General features: G+C 40.1%; 1 protein-coding gene across 2 annotated transcripts in view; it reads right to left on the minus strand.

Moving 5' to 3' along the window:
- The window catches only part of NRF1 (nuclear respiratory factor 1), a 125,822-nt gene that overhangs the window by 38,675 nt on the left and 66,173 nt on the right, over positions 1-20,974 (minus strand). For both annotated transcript variants that reach the window (XM_045855730.1, XM_045855731.1), the window contains exons 5-8: positions 20,762-20,902; positions 3,749-3,907; positions 2,054-2,251; positions 1,327-1,428 (exon numbers count right to left, since the gene is read on the minus strand). In XM_045855730.1, the coding sequence (XP_045711686.1) occupies positions 1,327-1,428; positions 2,054-2,251; positions 3,749-3,907; positions 20,762-20,902 (600 nt within the window). The remainder of the gene's footprint in view (positions 1-1,326; positions 1,429-2,053; positions 2,252-3,748; positions 3,908-20,761; positions 20,903-20,974) is intronic.

The following is a 20,974-nucleotide window of genomic DNA, read 5'->3' on the forward strand; positions in this document are numbered from 1 at the left end:
TTTTTGCTCAATCCCTCCACCCTCAGCTGTCATCTTCTACCTCTTTCACACTTCAAGAAGTGTGCTTTAGTTGTAGTGTTTGGGAACTAATGAATTTTCCCTTTAGCTAATTCATACTTCTTCATAATGTTTACAAATTTATCAAAGTAGATATCCTGTTGCCCTTTCCCCTTCTACACTGAAAAAAAACCAAAGCTATTTCCTGCCCCAAACCTTCCTGGATTCAGCATCGCTTACAGCCTGGACCACAGCTCATTTACGCAGCCATTTCCCACCCCCACCAGACAGGAGCCCCTTTAGAGCGGGACTCCCGTGTACATCAGCACATCGGTTGCACCACATCAGGGGCTCAAGTGCTGGCTCAAGTGCTGGCTGACTGAGGAGCTTGGCTGTGTTTCTCCCCATCTCACTAGCCATCAGGCCCTCATCGGGTCTCTCCCTTTCCTGAGATACACAAACAAAAGTGACTTTGGGCTATTCTGAGTACAAACGCTCCGTGGTTTTGAACAAGAGTGAGATAATTTTAGCTTTATTTCTGACACTTCTCTTTGACATGTGTTGGCTATTTTGGCTATTTTTCAAACTGCAGGAATATAGCATGCTCTGGGGAAAAAGCCCCCAGTGACTTAATGAACCCTTTCCTAAATGTCACTGATGGCTCAGAGCTCAGACCCTGGATAAGGCATTACCCAGTTTTAACACTTACCCTGGGACTCTGGGCAAGTCTCCTAAACTCTACGTGTCTCAGCTTTCTCATCTATAAAGTAAAGATGACAGGAGAGCCTGTGCTTCAGAGGGTTGAGTACTCAGTTTATCAAGCACTCCGTAAAAGTTAATATCCTACAAGTACCTCAATTTTGGCAGGGAAGGATTTTCTTGTGAAGCCTTTTCAAATGCATGTCTAAAATGTAATGGATCATGTCTACTGATTTACAAATATATTTAACCCTTCAAAGAATGCTTTTTAGTCAGCTCTACTTTTAACGATCTAATTTTTTTTCATAAAGCCCCAAGATTAAATTCTTTGGGATACACAGCATAAAAGTATTAAATGGATAATCCCTTTTTATAGAATGTTATACAAAATGATATACTGCAAATGTAAAATTGTAAATTCCTAACAGCTAGGTCTAAATCATAAAGATCCATGAATTTCACCTGTTACAGTTAATCAACACAACATAAAAAATACTGTGTAAACTGTGTACATAAAATAATGCTACAATGTGGAGGCTACTTATAATCTCTTCACCTCTAGACCCTCACTCCCCACTCAACTATACATTCCAGTATTTAAGCAGGTGCAGACAGAATCCCGTTTCTTACCTCTCCATCTGCCACAGCAGAGTAATTCACTTGTGCAACCGTGACTGTGGTTGGCAGTTCTGAAGCGTCAGCCAATGTGGCTACCGTTGCCCCTGTACCAACCTAAAGAAACGTATGGACAGCAGTGAAGTGTCAGTGGATGAATCCGTCTACTTCTCCTTTACTCTGAGGTTAAGATTCATTTAATCTCAAATTCAGCACAAATCATGATGAATATGCTTTGTAATGTGAAATGAGTTATAAAATCGTATCTCAGGCACGTGAGTTTCAGAGTTTTACTTCAACCAACTAAATGAGTATTAGAAGCGATCACATTTTACCACCAGTGCCCGTGTCAGTCAACCAACTTTTCATTCTTGCTTCAATTAGAGTTTTAGAGGTTCCCTATCTGCTAACAAATCTCATTTTACCTCAGAAGAGATAATTCCGAAGGAATATATCCTGGTTGTTGACAAAGGGGAATGGTTATATTTTAAAAAGTCATTTTTATAATGTTATTTTGAAAATGCCCAGAAAAGCTATTGATAGCTCTGTATTTGGCAATATTTAGCAATATTTAAAGAACAATTAAAATATTACTTAAAAATCAATTTTAGGTAGGCAGATCTTGGGGAACTATATAAAGTTCATACAGGAGTCTGCATAAAGAAAACACTCTCCACTCTGAGGTGAGGTGCCCACTCACCTACCTCAGAAACCGCACTCAGTAACCACGAGGTGTACTCACCTGGATGAGTGAGACAGTGCCGTCAGGGTTGCTAAAGGTCTGGACTACGGTCTGTGACGGGACGAGGTGGGCTATACTGTGTGTGGTGGTGGCCTGTGTTTGCGTTTGCTGATCCTCAAATGCGTACAGAAGGTCCTCCCGCCCATGCTGTTTGTAACAGTTTTTAACTATGGTCCGTAGTGCTTGGGTCCATGAAACCTGTCACCAAAAGACCAGAAAAGCACTTTAAGTCTCAAAGAATGTTGGTTATTCAGTCCCACTATGGAATAAGCAGCTGATCATTTATCAAAACAAACCAAACCTCACACAGAGTAAATCTTAGGACTATTTCCGAAAGACTGATTCTGGCACAAAGAAACTCAGTACCAAGTGCTGGGTTGGCTAAAAAGTCCATTTAGTGTTCTTCCGTAAAATAAAAGACATAGTTTTCATGTTCACCAACTTTATTGATTTGGAAATTTTGAGTATGTCAGCTATCTCCGGAGTGGTATAACATTGACTGTTCTCAATTAATGTCTCTATTTGATCACTATCAACTTCACCTGGTCTACTTGACCATGGAGCATCGTCAAGCAAGAAATCCCCAGCACAAACTTCACAAACGACTTTGGACACATTCGATCAGTCATAGTGCCTTCTCCATACACTGCACAAATCTTTTTTTTTTGCATTTCAGCTGCATTTTGACTTTTCTTGAAACAATAAAAGCATAATATGCGGAAAATGTTGCATATTTTCTTCCATCTTCAACATTAAAATGGCTACACAAAAATTCACCAATTTTGATGTTTTTATTTTTAAATGCACGCTGATATGACAGCTGTCACAATACAATCTAACAAAACTGTTTCGAATGAAGTTAAATACTGCTAAGTGCTACTATAGCCATCTCATGGAAAAAAACAAATAAACTTTTTGGTCAACCCACTATCAACAATTCCCCTCTTTTGGATTTAAATACTTTATTCAAACCTGAAGCCAACTCTTATTAATATTTTTAAACTTACTGATTTTTAGAGAGAGAAACATCAATTTGTTGCTCTACCCATCCATGCCTTCATTGGTTGACTCTTGTACATGGCCCAACTGGGCATCGAACCTGCAACCCTGGCGTATCAGGATAAAACCTACTGAGCTATCCAGCCAGGGTCTCAGGACAACTCTTAACTTCTCACAAAAGGTTACTCTTTTCTTAAGATTTTTAAATTAAAATTCTCAATAAACTTCTAAGCTAGCTGAAAACAAATATTCATAAAAAGGGATGATCCAGTTTAGTCTTTCTTCCTTTCTATCTGCCGACTTGGCCAACTTTATATCTAATTCCATATTTATATTTTTCAACAGTGATTCTTCCTAAGCAGAAATAAAGATATTTTTAGGTTTTCAAAGTGATTACTAATTTGACTGTGAGTTTCTCCAGTTTTTCCAAGCACCTCATAAAATTAAAACTGCTCCAGAAGGCAGCCATGCAGAGGGAAGTGTAAGATCACGGACTCATCCCAAGTCTTGACAGCAATGGAGTGATGATTGGAAAAGGCTGTCAATCTGAGGATATCAAGCTTCTTTTGGGGGACAGGTTTGACTATCACACAATTGTTCCTAGACTTCTCAGCACAAGAAGTGGAAAGACAGAAATCAAGGGGGCTAATTCAGAATGGAAAAGCGACAGGCACCTCAGGCCAGAGGAACACTCACCCTCTGTTTTTGCTCTTCTGTGCGAACATCGCTTCGGACGTTTGCCCATGGGATATCTTCAGGCCACCAGATGGGCTTGCAGCTTTCTTTGCCCCAGCCTGGTTTCCCCCGACCCGTGGAGTACTTGAGCATCTCCGGAATAAACGCCCGAAGCTGGGCCTGAAAGACAAGAGTGTGGTCAGCAATAGTCTTGAAAGATATCTAGGATGTGTTTCTGTCTTCCACCAAATCCTGTGGTTGTCACACCGAGAGCCTTCCTGGAGGGCCGAGTTCCAAAACATGACTGATGAGCCTGCTGTTTCCCACACATTACTACAGCTCCATGAGAGATTGAATGAGAATTATGCATGTGTTGGTAAAGAAAACCTTAAGCTGTACCTCATACACGTGTTCTTATAAGATTAAGAATACTTGCGTCTAAGTTTGCTTTCTGCCTCCTAAGACACTACCAACCTTATAATTTATTTCCCTTCTACAGCTTCTGCACATTTAAGGTGTCCAACAAAGTCACCGTGTTTTCAACACTGTTCTGGAGGTAGTAACCAGGGCAACTGGAGAAGAGGGCCGTAGGAGGTCTGCAGCACGTAAATCATTATGTAGATAAAATTACTGTGTGCCTGGAAAACCCAGAGAATCAACTGAAAGACCACTATAAAAATCAGAGAATTCAGTCCTGGCCACGTGGCTTTGCTGGAGTGTTGTTCCACGCACCAAGGTTGCTGGCTCGATCCCTGGGACAAGGCACACGCCTAGGCTGTGGGTTCGGTCCCTGGCTGGGATGCATAAAGAAGCTGGGATGCATAAAGAAGACAACCAACTGACGTTTCTCTCTCACATCAATGTTTCTCTCCCTCTCTAGAAAGCAATGGAAACATGTCCTTGGGTGAAGATTAAAAAAAATTAAGTGGTTGGTTACAAAATATATGAAAATAATTAGGCTTTACTTAATGAAAAGGGAAAACAGCCCTAAAATTCCAGGAAGTTTCGAGTAAGCGAGCCAATGTCTATGAGTGTGACATGGAGAGACAGGGAAGTGTGTATGCCCTAAAAACATGACAGACTTCGTTCGGGCTTACGTCACAAACCGAATCCAGAGCAAACAGGTGGAAAGCCAGCGGCAGCTGCCATTCTTTGGCTCCTGGTACAGTAACCACCCTGTGAATGTTTTAATTGCTGACAATGATTTCCGGCAAGGGAAGCAGTTTATCAAGTAACGATCTTCCTACCCAGACCTGCCTTCCTTATACCCTGGACGTTCCAGAGATACAGCGCTCCAGAGATAAGCCCTGCTGTCCAGCTACGGACACGTCCACACGGCCTCTACCACTTAAGACCGAAAGGAGAGGATGACTTTAGCAATGAATGAGTCAGACCCAAGGACATGAGCTTGTAGTTGTAAAACAGAAAAAGAAAAAACCAGAACTGGGAATATTAAAGTATTAATGAGAGATGAGCGCAACACTTTTATATTGAAGAGACTATTTAAAGATCAAGTGTCCTTATTTACATATTATTTTACCAGAAAATGATACATATTGCCACATAATAGGGAACCATGAATCCAAATCAGCAATGTTTACCTAGTAAACTACAGTTGACAGCATTTACATGGCTAATTCTTGTGCCAAGCCTGCCGTTTCACCTCTCTTTCTAAGTCCCCCTCCCCCAGACGGTCTCCTGCCTCCAGGATATGATATAATACACTCCACATATATTCGGCTCTGCGGCATCAGGCAGCAGGCTAACAGGCACGTATCCATTTGCAAACGCAGGCTATCAGCTGGCTCATGAGGTCACTCCTTCAGTTATTTTAAGAAAGTGCATCTCAAAGTCATTTTTCCCTTTATCCTGGCTTCCTGGGAGTGTGTCTTTTTCTAGTCTCAGATAGAGAAGGAAAAGACTTAACTCTGACACACAATATTTACATTTCTTCATATATATAAAAAAATGGTTTTCGCAGATGCAAAAACAAAATTAACTGATACCACAGATTTTATAAGTCTCCCCTACCTTTTCATCCCAATAACAGTCTCCAAGAGGAGAGTTCTTTATGTCCACACTAAGTAGAGTCTGGAGTTAATGAAATAAGAAGGCTAAACATCTCTAAACTAACAAAAGACTGAAGTGTCCAGAATCGCGCGGTTGAAAACATGTGGCTGACAAGAGTGACCAAATCCTACTTGGAACCCCGTGAATTCTCCACTACTGATGGTTTTCCCAGTTTCTGACCCCCCGGCCATCTGCACCAACAGTTTCCCACGCTCCTCAGTTCTGGGTCACCCTGGCACCTGGCTGTGAACACCCTTCTGGCCTCTCAGTCTCGCTTTGGCTCTCTCCTCACCCCAGGTCTTCGGCTGGGTTTCAAGAGCTCACTGCTAAGTTACTTGAAGTGTGGGCGCAGCACCAGCCTATTCACTTAAACCTTCCACCCGCCTCTCTCCAACTACCTGTCTTCTCAACGTCTTTGTCTTTGCCAGGAGAACCCCACCTCCCTTCCCCAGACACCCAGGCTCAAAATGACCGCTTAACATTTTTCCTTCAACACCCATCTAGCCACTCACTGCAAGTTCCATTCTTCTTCTGTGAGATGTCGGTGGTATTCATCCCTTCTTCTCCAGTCCCACCTCCACAGCCCAAGGCTAGTGGATCCTTCTATTTGGCTTTCCTGGGGAACTCTTCACTCTTCCTCATCATACATGTCCTTGACAGGTAGGTTCTCTGAATGTTACACAGCCCCAGTGCTCAAAACCCTTCAAATGGCCTTTCACTATTAACCAAACTTGACTCCTCTGTCCAGCGCTTTTGGCCCCACACAATTTGGCCCCCCACTCCCTCTGGTGCCCGCTAATTCCTACCAGGCAGCCTTGGTCCTCACTAGGCAAGTGTCTGCACTACCTTACGAACTGCTGAGCTCATTCCCGCTTCTAAGCCTTTTGCTGTGTTCCGCTCCCTGGACTTCTTTCTCACGCTGCAATTCCAGTGCCGCTGCTCATTCCTTAGTGCTCAGCATCCTGTGTGAAATGTATCTCGACTACTTTTTGAGTCAGCTTTTTGCATTCATCAGTAAAAACACGAGCTCTAGACTCCAAGAGTTAACTGTGAACCTCAATTTTCTCTGAACCTTAGTTTTGTCAATTGCAAAAGAATAATGATAATGGCAAATATACAAGGTCCCCTGAAAGGATCAGAGATGGCCAATGATACATAGTGGCTTTGAAATAATGGTAGTTTTAGTTTAATTATTATCATTACTTCAGTTATTAGCCATCTTTTCAAATTTAAAGAAATAACCAACTTTCTGAAAATGGTTTCTAAATCCACTGTGATATGCACTAAGATGATCCTTAGTTTTTCACGACAGGGTTAGTGGAAAAAGAGGGCCTAAGTTAGTGGCAGAAGAGGGCCTAAGGATAACTTGGTACCTATCTGTGGAAACATGACTGCCAATGAGAAATAAAGAATGCTAGAACCAAGAGGGAGTAAAGTAACCATTCAAGCTAGAACCAAGGCAATTCCTTGCCTTGAGGAAGCCAGCTATTACCAACCAACCCCAATGCATAGATGGTACTTTAGGTGATTTGTTCTGCTGTATCTTTGAGCATTAAAAAAAAAAGTGTACAAGCAAATTACTAATGGAAATCATCGAAAAATGGGACTCAAGTGTAGCCACAATTAGAGAAAAGAGAAAACATCAAAGATGTTTTGTGTGCTAGAAATCTCTGGGTGGGAAATGTTTCAAGCTTATAGGAAGGAGAGAGTAGAGGTTAATATGAACGGCAGGAGAAACACAAGGAGCAGAGAGGGAAGGTTACGTCCACAGGCAAAAATCCCATTAAGATAAAAAATAGAACCAGAGTGAAATTAACGGTTGGTACAAGTTCTTATTCAGAGGCAAATCTTAGCTTTTTAAAATACTAATTATCAACTGTACAAAACTTCCCCTACATTGAAAAAAGAGGTAGTAAAAGAGGTAGTAAAAGAGGTTTTATATTAGAGGTAGGAGCACCTTCTAATATAAAAGTTCACTTTTCAAGTCTGTTCACTTTGGGGATGAAGGACATTAAAAATGCATAGAGATAATCTAACTTCAGGGAAAAGGGCAATTTTCTATCAGACTATCTCTGTTCCATCCCAAGTAAACAATGCTAAGGCTAAGGGGACTTTCAATAAGGGCAATGAGCTCTCCGGTGGAGAAAGAGTTAAATGATTCCTTTCCAGAACTCAGCACTGTGCTCTCATTACCAGTTGGATTAATTACTGGTCCTGGAGAGTTTTGGAAACCCAAGCTACTCAATGTGCTTGTTAAGGGAGGTCTGTGTGTAATCCGCAGGGGAGACAATCAACAGGATCAGCGAAGGTAAAGCCTACCCTCTCAGCTGTCCTCTAATTGGGCCGCAACCAGCTTTCCGGGCCCTCATTCTGATGTTAGGGCTCTAGGTGGGCTTCAGCGCCCAGCGTCGTCAGCAAACCCACCCAAACCAGCAGAGTAGACAACACCACTGTCCAGGGCACATTTGGCGAAAGAAAAAAGATAGCAAATTCATGCCAGTGGCAGTCAAAAGGAAAGATTATGTGGAAACCACAGATGGTTAAAAAAAAAAAAAAAGTTTTCTAAAACACTAAAAAGTTTAATCTGGCCAAAATGACAGTAATTCTTACTCTCCTAGAAATTTCCACTTGTAAATTCAGCCAATTCTTTGCTGTCCAACACTGACTACCTTTACGCACTCCCAACTACTATGCTCCTCTCGTTCTCTCTTCGTTCTGCCTGTACTCTGGTCTAGGGATTCTGAGGCTCCTGATGTCCATTAAGGCTCAGTTACCAAGAAAAAGCCTTTCAAATCAAAATGTTTGCCAACGCCACCTCACCCAAAGAGGTCAAAGAACATGTAATAAATGTACGGAGAGGGCAGCTGAACTCGAATCGTGTTGAAAGGTGATGTTTTCTAGAGCTTACAGGAAAACAGGAATGTGGCAGAGAAGGAAAACTGAAGAATTTTTAGGCTGTGGCTTCATTATTTTCATTTAAATTATGAACTTCCAGGTTGACAGACCCAACCATAGTCAAATAAATATTTAAAGGCATTAGGGAGCAAAAGCAAAATGATTTTTTGCTCACTATTTGGAATTGTCTGTACCACTGACCTGAGTTCACGGGAGATAATGAAAACGGCTTTCCTTATCAGAAACGCCAATCCTGTGTCCGCATTCCCTAGTAGTGCCAGCAGACACACTGGCTTCTCTACCTCATTTTCCTGCAAAACACATTCTTATGGCAACATGGGAAGAATAACTTTGGAAGGAAAGATAAGTTTAGAGAATGCAAGGGACAGCCAATGAAGATACTCATTTAGAGACTCCTGTTTCAAGACAATAGTTTTGGTCCTTACCTTCACATCCAGCAAACTGTCAAACTGTCTCCCACCCATTAATCAAATACTCCTAAAATTCTGCCTTCTCTTTGAAAGAGTCTCAGACTGGTCAATTTCGGCTAGCTTATCCCAGATGCACTCTTTTGTACAGGAATTTAAATAACAAAGTCAAAGCCCTCTTTTCAACCCAACCTCTCCCAATCCGGTCACCTGTCCAGAGCACAAATGGTACCATATCGTACACATTTTACTTTAACTAATTTTTCCCACCCAACACATCACCACAGAGATTTTCTCATGGTAGTACAACTAGAATGATCTCATTAAAAAATAATTGCCTGGTATCCAAGGTATAGAATTTTCCATTTTATTAAACCATTCTACGGATATTTAGGTTGTTTACAGTGCTTATACATACTTCTTTGTACATACACGTGTGCAGAATGTGTTTCTCAAGCATAAAAGCAGAACTGCTGGTTAACAAGGGTATACACATTTAACATTATTAAAAAGATTTTTATTTATTTATTTATTCGTTTGTTTGTTTATTTATTTATTTATTTATAGAGGGGGGAGGGAGGGAGAAAGAGGGAGAGAAATATCAATGTGTGGTTGCCTCTCTCATGCCCCCTACTGGGGACCTGGCCTGCAACCCAGGCATGTGCCCTGACTGGGAATCAACCTGGTGACCCTTTGGTTTGCAGGCTGCACTCAATCCACTGAGCCACACCAGCCAGGGTGCATTTAACATTTTAGAAGATACTGCCCACCTATCTTCCAAAAAGACTTCGCCAATCTGACTCACACCAACAGGGCAGGGCTATCCTCATTTTTCCTCACACCCTCCCTCACATTTCATTATTATCAAGCTTTCTTTTTTTGGCTTATCAAATGTGGGAGAAATTGTTTATTTTAATTTTTACTACTAATGAGGTTGACAATCTTTTTATATGTTTACTGGCTGTTTTTCCTTTTGTAAACTGGTTAGGATGCTTTGCTTATTTTTCTAATTATCTTTTTCTTTCTTTTAAAAAATATTTTATTTATTTTTAGAGAGAGAGGAAGGGAGGGAGAAAGAGAAGGAGAGAAACATCAATGTGTGGTTGCTTTTCACATGGCCCCCACCCAGGCCTGCAACCCGGGCATGTGCCTTGACTGGGAATCGAACTAGCGACCCTTTGGCTTGCAGCCTGCATTCAATCCACTGAGCTACATCAGCCAGGGCGTAATTACCTTTTTCTTAATTTGAAGAAAATATTAAATCTGTTCTGGATATTAATTCTTTGTCATATAATTTGCAAATATTTTCTCCTGGTCTAGTTGTATCCTGAATATGAAGTGTATGAGCCTATCCCCTTCCCTTAGTATTCCTGAATATACTTTTATTTTTCACTCTACTCAAAATAAGCTATGTTCTATTTAAGAACACATCCAATTTTTGTTACCTTTACATTCTCTTAATCTCACCCTTTCCACCTAATATTTATAAAATGTGGAGTAGCATCACATATATAAGTATTTTTAAATAATTTCAGAGAGTAAGGAAATCCTACCTGGCATATAGATTCAGGACACTACCGAAAGGAGAAGCGGTTTCAAACTGCTACCCACACAGTGATTCTCAAAGTTGGTTGTACAGTGGAATCACTGGGGGAGGTTAAAACTACAGATGCCTGGATCTCATCTCTGAAGATTCTGATTTAATTGGTCTAGAGTGTGGCCTGGAGGTAGGATTTTAAGTTCCCCAGGTGATTCTCTTGTGCAGCCAAGACAGATGACCACTAAAATAGAATCTTAGGGTTTTGTTTTTTTTTTTAAGATTTCATTTATTTATTTTTTAGAGACAGGGGAAGGAGAAAGAGAGGGAGAGAAACATCAATGTGTGGTTGCCTCTCACATGCCCCCAAGGTGGGGACCTGGCCTGCAAGCTAGGCATGTGCCCTGACCGGGAATTGAACTGGCAACCCTTTGGTTCACAGGCCTGCACTCAATCCACTGAGCTACACCAGCCAGAGCAGAATCTTAGTTTTTATCCAGCCCTTCTTTAAAATATTTTCTGAGTTGGGGTAAAATATACGTAACATAAAATTTACCATTAAAAAAATTTTTTATATCCTCACCCAAGGGCATGTTTATTGATATTTTTAGACAGAGGGGAAGGGAGGGGGAGAATGAGAGAGACAAATATCAACGAGAGAGAGAAACATCAATCAGTTGCCTCCTGAACCTGCAACCCAGGCATGTGTACTGACCAGGAATTGAACCTGCGACCTTTCTGTTTACGGGATGATGCTCTAGCCAACTAAGGCACATCGGCCAGAGTGAATTTACCATTTTACTATGCAAAATTCAGTGGCATTAAGTACATTCATAATATTATACGACCATCACCCCTATTTCCAGAACTTATTCATCATCATCCAAAGCAGAAACTCTGTACCCATTAAACAACAACTCCCCATTTCTACTTTCCCCAGCCCCTGGTGTCCTCTGTTCTACCTTCTGTCTGTATGAATTTGCCCATTCTAGATAGCTCATATAAGTGAAATCACACTATACTTGTTCCACTTACATGTTTCTACTCTTTGAGTAGAAAAGGCCAGACCTATGCTTTTTACAAAACAAAGCAACACTCAAAAAACCTAAATTGAAACCTAATAAATGTTGTGTAAGTAAAACATGTCAAGCCCTGTGAGTAACTTCTCCCTAATGAAGTGATCGTTGTGCTGAAGGTTCCTGAAGGTTTCTTAGAAAACTGGGAAGCATTACTGTCCTGTTGCATCACCATTCCAAGGGAATACTGAAGCAACAAATATCGCCCCAGTGAGAGTAAGAGGAGGACAAAAAGTTCGAAGTGGGCAGAGTGAAGACAGAATGGAAAAAAGAGTGAATTTTAAGCAATAATACTGAACTGGTCTTTTCAGAGGTATTTCTTCTATATTTATAATCTTTGCCTCAATCTCTTCTAACACAAATTCTCAAAAGATGTACAACCTCCTAAGAACAAAAGAATCTTATAGGATTCAAGTGTGGTAAAAAGCAGAATTGATTTTCTACTAGCAAAATCATTATTGTTTAAAGACTCTTCATAAAAGATTTAACTCCTTAAACTCTAAGTGTAGTCTGGGAATCAGCAGCTTTGGCATCACCCGGGAGCTTGCCACAAGGCAGGATCTCAGGTCCCACTCCAGACCTCACTGCTGCACAGCCTGCATTTACACAAGCCAGGCTCTCAGGTGATTCCCATGCATGCTGAGTTCGAGAAACACAATTAAGCCCATCCTCTGGTCTCTGGTCTGAAGTATTTTAGAAATTCTGCTAGCCTAGCTTGCAAAAATCTTCGAAAAAGATGACTTTATTATTTCTTTGTCAGTGAATTCTGGGGTTGCAGAATTGACATCAAATTAAGAGTTCTTCTGTGAAGCCTATTTCATTTCAACTTCTCTCACTTCTCATGCGAGGAGGCAGACAGATCTGGGAGTTCTACCTAGCCAGCACTCTTCAAGTTGTCTAGTTTTCATTATATCACTAAAAATACTACAGAGTTATGTGTTTTTTTCTCTCATATGTAAAACTGAAAGAGCTTTATCAGGATCAAGATATATTAATAATACGAAAAACAGATTTTCAGATAAACATTTTATTTATTAATATAGATTTATACTTTTAACATAAACAAAAAACACCACCACAAAGCTGCTTCCTAAAAGAATGAGGGCATTCTGTTTACACAGAACTTAAGATATTCTGTTATATGTCATTTTAATTTGTGTTAGGCAACAATCTTGATAGTTGTTAGAGTAAGTAAAAAAAATTCTTTTTTTAAAAAAAGGATTTTATTTATTTACTTTTAGAGATCAGGGAAGGGAGGAAGAGCAACATCAATGTGCGAGAGATAGGTTGTCTCTTCCTCACCCCCAACTTGGGGACCTGGCCTGCAACCCAGGCATGTGTCCTAACTGGGAATCAAACCGGCGACCTCTCGGTTCACACGCCAATGCTCAGTCCACTGACCCATACCAGTGAAGGCCCCAAAAAAAAAAAAAAATTATTTAAAAACAGTAAATGTTTAGCATAGATTAGCTGAAACACTCAACCTGAGTGATGATCACAATATAGTTTTATAGGAGGGAGGGAGAGAGGGACAGAGAGGGAGAGAGCAGCACTGGCAATACGATCGACCCTAAATTCCATCTCTCGTCACTAGTTTGCTTCACAAATTGTTTCCTCTCTTTGTGCCTCAATTTTCAATATGTTGTCACCTGTATTGTCCCACTTCTTTGCTGAGCAAAATAAAAATTCTGTGTTTCTTAACTTTAAGTAAAAAGCAAGTGAGAAATGGTATGTTCAGGTAATTCAAAAGTTAACATAGGTAACACATGTAATTAGTATTAATAATCAGTAATAAAACCTTTGTGTAATGCCTTAGTTTTCAAAGCACGTTCCCATGTACTTCATTTTTTCTTCCTCTGATTCCATAAGGTAGGAGGATACGTGTTATTCTCACTTTCAGAAGACAAAACTGAGAACCAGGGTAATATATAGTAGAATTAGGACTAGAGATGAGATCTTCCGACTTTAATAAATCAGGCTAACTTTCTAATTTGTAAAGAATTAAAATAATGGGATATGTAACATTAGAGCTACCGGTATACTGAATTTAATTTACTCTCTTTGGATGATTCAGAACTCACTTGAGGATTATATATAGAATTATATTTGTGAATTAGGATTATCAATATAAACACGTCATCTCCACAGCATTCCATACAGATACAATTAATAGACCTGTCTGCTTAGCCCCAGTCCTATTACAGCGCACCTTTACGATCCTGTAACCTCACCACTTCAAACAAGTCATGAGTTACCCACATGGTCTGAACTCTAAAATTATTGTCCAATCAAACTTACTTTGTTCTTTATGGCTAGAGATCATATCTGAGCTCTGCTTTCTTGACTGTTAAATAGGAATTATATATATACTTGGAGGACAAGGATTAAAGAACTTAACAGTGTGTCTTTCAACACACAGTAGCCATAGAAGAGAAAAATAAGAGGAAGAAAGAGCTGCCGACATCTTCCCCTGAACATAAAGGAAAGTAGTCTTTTCCCAAAACAAAGCAGAAACATCATCAAACTTGCACTTTAAAAAATTCAAGTTAAATATTAAATATGAATTTTTTTTGTTTATATAGTTATAAAAGCTTATTATGGTTATAATTCAGGCTTATTTGACCAAAAAAAAATGGAAATTTACCCAAAATACACCATGCACAGATCATCGCTGTCATTACTGTGGTGTGCATCCCTCTGAAGTTGTACATAATCCCACACACACACAGATGTAAATTTTGTGTGCATGTTTTAAACAAATGAGATCACTTAACTCAATTCTGTATTTCCTTCAAAAAAAGTCTAGTGCCCCCCAAAACAAAAAATAATAATAATAAAGCCCTAAACCCCTCATTAGAGTACAAAAGAGATGTTATTTTACAACCTGTTTTTAACTGAATATACTGCAAGTGTTAGTCCACTGCAATACAGAGCAAATACCCATTTTTAGTGTCTAGTATTTCCCTAAGCGTAAACTTCTAATCTCTTCTGAGTGAAGTTGCTCTTCTTTCCATGTAAATTTTAAGGACAGCTACCATACTATAATTCATTCAATCCCACTGTCCCCAGATTCTCCTATTATAAATTATAATTCCGTGAACATACCTCTCTGCTTACCATTTTAAGCTGTGATATGCACTGGCAACCTACCCTCTGGAAACCTGTAGCAAAGCACATTCCTACTGACAGTGCATTAAAGTGCTTGTACTCCCACACGCTTGCCTATTAGGTTTGGTTTGGGAAAAAACCCTGCTTTTACTGCCATTAATAGAGAAATACTTTAGGATCAATTAGGAAAAAAAGAAGGTATCTGGCTCACATTAAGAAGAAAGTATCCAAGGAAAATATAATAAAACACAATAAAAAAATATAAGGGGAAAAAACCCGGGATCCCAAAGTTCAGAAATTCCCATTGGAGTGGGAGTTAGGTTTTTCACCATCCTGCTCACTCCCCCTCACCACTTATTTGTTGGTTTGTTTTTCCAGTTATGTGTCATTTTTCAGTCGTCATCTGTGGTGAGAAGGGACGGGACAGGATGTATGACAATAAAGAAAATTAATGCCTCAAAAAACACCTCTAAGTCTGATCTGTGACTTGAGTTACCAGATTCCCTTGGATTCACCGCTGCACCAAGCTCTCCTCAACGTATATTTCAGAGATGGTAAACAAGTTTCATTTTTTCCTTTTTATTGCACTTATTGGGGTGACACTGGTTAACAAAATTATACAGGTTTCAGGTGCACAATTCCACAACACATCACCTGTACACTGTATTGTGTGTTCACCACCCCAGGTCAAGTCTTTATCACCATTTTCTCTGCTACACCCTCCTCCGCTTTCCCCACCTCCCTCCCCCTGGCAACCACCACAGTGCTGTCCACGTTCTTGAGTTTTCTTTTTTGCTCAATCCCTTCACCGCAACCCCCTACCCCACCTGTCAGCTGCTCTCTATGAATGAGTCTGTCTCTGTTTTGCTTATTAGTAAGTTTTGTTCATTCCACTCATGAGTGAAATCATATGGCACTTATCTTTGTCTGACTGGCTTATTTCACTTGGCATAATGCTCTCCTGGTCCATCAATACTGTCACAAAAGGTAAGATTTCCTTTTTTATGGCTAAGTATTATTTCATTGTATAAATGTACCACAACCCCCACCCTCTTTTAATCCTCACTCTAGGACATGTCTATTGATTTTAGAGAGGAAGGGGGAGAAGTAGAGAGAGAGAGAAAAAGAGAGAAACATTAACATGAGCGAAATATCCATCAGTTGCTTCCTATATGTGCCCTGACTGGGGATCGAACCCACAACCTAGGTATCCCTGACCAGGAATCAAACCCATGACCTTTTTGGTGTATGGGGCAATGCTCTACCCAACTGAACCACCAGACCAGAGCTGTATCACAGCTTTTTCATCCATGATGGACACTTGGGCTGCTTCCAAATCTTGGCTATTGTAAATAACACTGCAATAAACATAAAGGTGCGTATATGCTTTCATCAAATTAGTTTTTTAAGTTTCTTTGGATAAATTGCTGGGTAATAAGACAGTTCCATTTTTAATTTTTTGAGGAAACTCCACACTGCTTTCCACAGTGGCTGCACCAATCTGCATCCCCACCAACAGTGCAAAAGGGTTCCTTCCCCTTTCTCCACATCCTTGCCAACACTTGTTGTTTGTTGATTTATTGACAATAGCCATTCTGACAGGTGTGAGATGATATCTGATTGAGGTTTTGATTTGTCTTTCTCTGATGATTAGTGACATTGAACATCTTTTCATGTGTCTATTGGCCATCTGTATGTCCTCTCTGGAGAAATGTCCAGGTCCTCTTCCCATGTTTTAATTGGACTGTTGAATTGTATAAGTTTTTTTTTTATAAATTTTGGATATTAATATCTAATTGGATGTATCACTGGTAAATAACTTGTCCCATTCAGTAGGTTGTCTTTTCATTTCATTGGTAGTTACGTTTCCTGTGCTAAAGTTTTTTTAGTTTGATGTACAGTAGTCCTATTTGATTATTTTTCCTTTTGGTTCCCTTGCCTGAAGAGATATATCAGAAAAAATATTGCTAAGAGAAATGTCAGAGGTTTTACTGCCTATGTGTTCTTCTAAGAGTTTTATCATTTCAAGTCTAACATTGAAGTCTTTAATAATCCATCTGAAATTTATTCTTATGTATGGTGTAAGAAGGTGGCCTACTTTCATTTCTTTGCATGTATCTGTCCAATTTCCCAACACCATTTATTGACTAGACTATCTTTACCACATTGTATGTTCTTGTCTCCTTTGTCAGATATTGATTGATTATAAAGGTGTGGGTTTAGTTCTGGGCTCTTTATTCTGTTCCATTGATCTATATGTCTGTTTTTATGCCAGTGCCATGCTGTTTTGATTACTATGGCCTTGTTTTATACTTTGACATCATGTAGTGTGATTCCTCCAACTCTGTTCTTCTTTCTCAAGATTACTGTGGCTATTTAGGATCGTTTGTGGTTCCACATAAATTTTGGAGTATTTGTTCAAGTTCTGTGAAACACACCATTGGTATCTTGGTAAAAATTACACTGAATCTACAGATTGTTTTGGGTAGTATGGATAATGCTTCCTATCCATGAACACAGTACATGCTTCCACTTAATTATTCTTCAATTTCTTCAGTGACTTATAATTTTCTGAGTACAGGTCTTTTACATCCTTGGTTAAATTTATTCATAGGTATTTTGTTTTTTTAAGCAATTGTGAATGAGATTATTTTCTTCATTTCCTTTTCTGATAGTTCATTATTGGTATATAAAAATGCAACTGATTTCTGCATATTTATTTTGTATCCTGCTACTTTACTGAATCCATTTATCAGTTCTAGTCATTTTTTGGTGGAATCTTAACAGTTTTCTGTGTACAGTATCATGTCATCTGCAAATAATGACAATTTCACTTCTCTCTTTCCAGTTTGGATGCCTTTTTTTTCTTATTCTTCTTGTCTGTGACCGGGGACTTTCAGTACTATGTTGAATAAGAGAGGAGAAAGTGGACATCCCTGTCCTGTTCCTGATCTTAAGGGAAACACTTGTAAGTTTTGTCCCTTAAATATGATGCTGACAGTGGGCGTGTTATTATGTGGCCTTTATTAGGTTGCGATATGTTTCCTCTATTCCCACTTTGATGACAGTTTTTATAAGTGGGTGCTGGGTTTTATCAAATGCTTTTCTCTTCATCTATTGAGATGATGATGTGGTTTTTATCCTTCATTTTGTTTATGTGGTATATCACATTTATTGATTTGTGAATGCTATACCAACCTTGCATTCCCGGAATAAATCCCACTGATCATGATGCATGATCTTTTTAATGTATTGCTGCATCCAGTTTGTTACTATTTTGTGGAGGACTGGAAAACAATTTCAAATGTTTTAAATGTCCAATTTCAAATGTCCAACATAATAATTAAACTGTTTATTCTAATTTTTCTGGTCATCAGCCAATTTTCTAACTATCTCAGGTTATTTCAACCTGGCACATTCAGTTTGAGAAAGAGAGAAAATATGCCCATTACAGGATAAGAATCTACCTAACACAGTATTCTTAATCAGAAGCTTAGTCAGCTTAAGATGTACTTTATATATGAGATACAGAGTAGATCCTTTACATCAATTGGGTAAAAAAAAGAAAAATCACCTCATGTTTTCTTCATCCAGTCAGAACAGCCGCAGGAACAGAGTAACAGCAGGTGTGATGTGACGGGACAAAAAGTTTAGATAATCTTCCTTTTGGAGCCATTATTTAGAGATCCTTCAACGATCCCCAGAAAGACCTCAGTTTAGCTTTATATTGATAAAATGTTGTATAACTTCAGACCAAGTTCTAGTTCAGACTTAGTAGAAAGAAAAGTGCCACCTCCTGAGCCGCAGCATCCCTGTCTGTACCGAGTAAATCTCACGACACTCACAATCCAGTTGCCCACTAAACCGGATTCATTTTTGCTCTGACCCTTAAGTCATTCGTGAAACTGATACTGACGGAGTGTTATTTAGAATACAAAAGTTATTCAGGGGCTGGGCAGCTACACTGGACAGCAGTGAAGGACAGAAACCAAGTCCCTGCTCTCAAACTCTAGTTGGAGAGAGAGCCCACAGACAAGTACAGCAGGTCTGCAAATAATGCCATTCTGTTAGAATGTCAATGAGATGCCACAGGAACTTAAGTCTTGTTTGTATTAATTAGCCTGTGGTAAAACAGGTTTCCTTAAATGTCATTTTGTTTAAAGTTGCAGAACATATCAAAGATGTTAACCGAGGACTTACTGTATACATGTTAATTAATGAAATAATATCAGGTAGTGATAAGTGTTACAAAGACAACCAAAAAGTGGATGTAGTAGGAAGTGACTTGGTGGGAAGGGAAAACTTCAGTAGATGGGAGAAGAAAGGAGGTGATATCTGAGCTGGATTTTGAATAAGGTGAGGCAAATCACACAATGATCGGAGAGAAAAATATTGTAGGCAAAGGGAAGAGCGAAAGTAAAAGAACAAGCCTGAGTGTTGACAGAAAGAAAGAGGGCCGGTTTGGCCACGGCGCAGTGACTGACGGGGAGAATGGGAAATGAAGTTGGAAGAGGCAGATTATATTGGCCTCAGAGGCCATGGAAAAATCTGAATTTGTTTCAAGAAACAGTGGAAAGCCACGAAAGGGCTGAGACAAGAGAGTGAGAGAACCTGATTTAAGTCTTTAAAAAGCCTCTCCAGCAGCTCTGTCAAGCATGGGCTGCAGCACAGCAGGAGGGGCAGTGAGGAGATCCAGAGAACCATAGCAGTCTGTGTGAGAGATGCTACAGGCTTCGGCTAGGGTGTGATGGGAACTGAGAGGAGTGGTCAGATTCAGGGAACATTTCAGAGGTGAACTAACATATTTTGCTAATGAATGAGATGTGGTTGGTGAGGGAGTGAAGGCAAAACAGGGAAATCAAGGCTTTACTCCTATGATGGAACTCGAGCAACCAGATAGATAATGGCACCATTAACTGACACTGTTTGGGGTGGACAGTGCAGTGGGGGGATTCAAAGGCTCTGTTTTAGGCATGTTCGTATTAAGGACCTAACAGTGGTATAAGCTGGAGTATAAACAGCATGTAGATGGGATGTAAAGTTCACAGGACAGGATGAGACCACTTGGAGAGAAACTAAAGATAGAAACTTGGGACATGCCAACATCGATCAGGTGAGAAGAGGAAGAGGAGCCAGCGGAAGAGCTGAGAGGGACGACCCACTGAAGTGGGAAGGTATTTCACAGAGCGTGCAGGTCACAGACACATAAACGAAGTCTAGTCAACTGTGCGAAATGCTGCTGCAAGACAGGAAAAGGAAAGGAAGCTCACAACTGAATTTAGCAAGATCAAGTATATTAATCAAGAAATAAGGTGAGAAAATATGATATAAAAAGGCATTTGCTTTTGATTACGTTATCACTTTTCAAGCTAAAACATTTCTTAAAGAAACAGTCTCAGCAAAATTCCTGAGGTACACTGATTTATCAGGCTAAGTGCATTGTGACTTCCCTTGTAAAAGGAGGAGGGGAGCAATGACTCAGTGAGGTGTCCTGAGCTTTCCATCCTCTTTCCCTGGAGAGGGGGGACTTCTTGGCAGTAGTGTGGTGGGATTCAGAATTTACATAGACAGAGGAACAGCTCAGCCCCAAAAAACTAAAAGTTTACTTGACCCACTTGACTGTGATTCTTTGAAGTCCTAGCAGTCTCCTTTCCAAACAAACTCCAAGCTAAGAGTTTCTTGACCTGACCCAAGGGCCTATGTGAAAGTAAAAACTGCCGACAAAAGGAAGAAACCAATCCATGTCCCCTGGTGGGGAGCATTCTTCTGGCATGACATTTTCTTTTCCAAGGCTTCTCCTGTTTTACTATTAACTCGCTTTAGTGATCTCACTGAGGACAAAACTAAGAAAAGTCATCCAAGGCCCACCCACACCTGTGCCACTTGTCTTTGTGTCTCCTCCTCACTTCCCGCCCCTTACCTGGGTCATTTTGTCCACAGAGACAGGAATTCCGTCAATGGTGAGAGGTGGCAGCTCTGAGTTAACCTCCTGTGGCACGGGGGCGTGTTCTGCCAGGGCAGACTCCAGGTCTTCCAGGATCATGCTCTTGTACTTACGCACCTGCAGGGAATTAAGGGCAGCAGTAAACAAGATGCCCAACAACCAGGGAGGGCTGGTGCTAAGCAACTGCAA

The sequence above is a fragment of the Phyllostomus hastatus genome, unplaced genomic scaffold, assembly GCF_019186645.2.
Source record: "Phyllostomus hastatus isolate PE091 unplaced genomic scaffold, TTU_PhHast_1.1 phas_scaffold_114, whole genome shotgun sequence".
Lineage (NCBI taxonomy): Eukaryota > Metazoa > Chordata > Mammalia > Chiroptera > Phyllostomidae > Phyllostomus > Phyllostomus hastatus.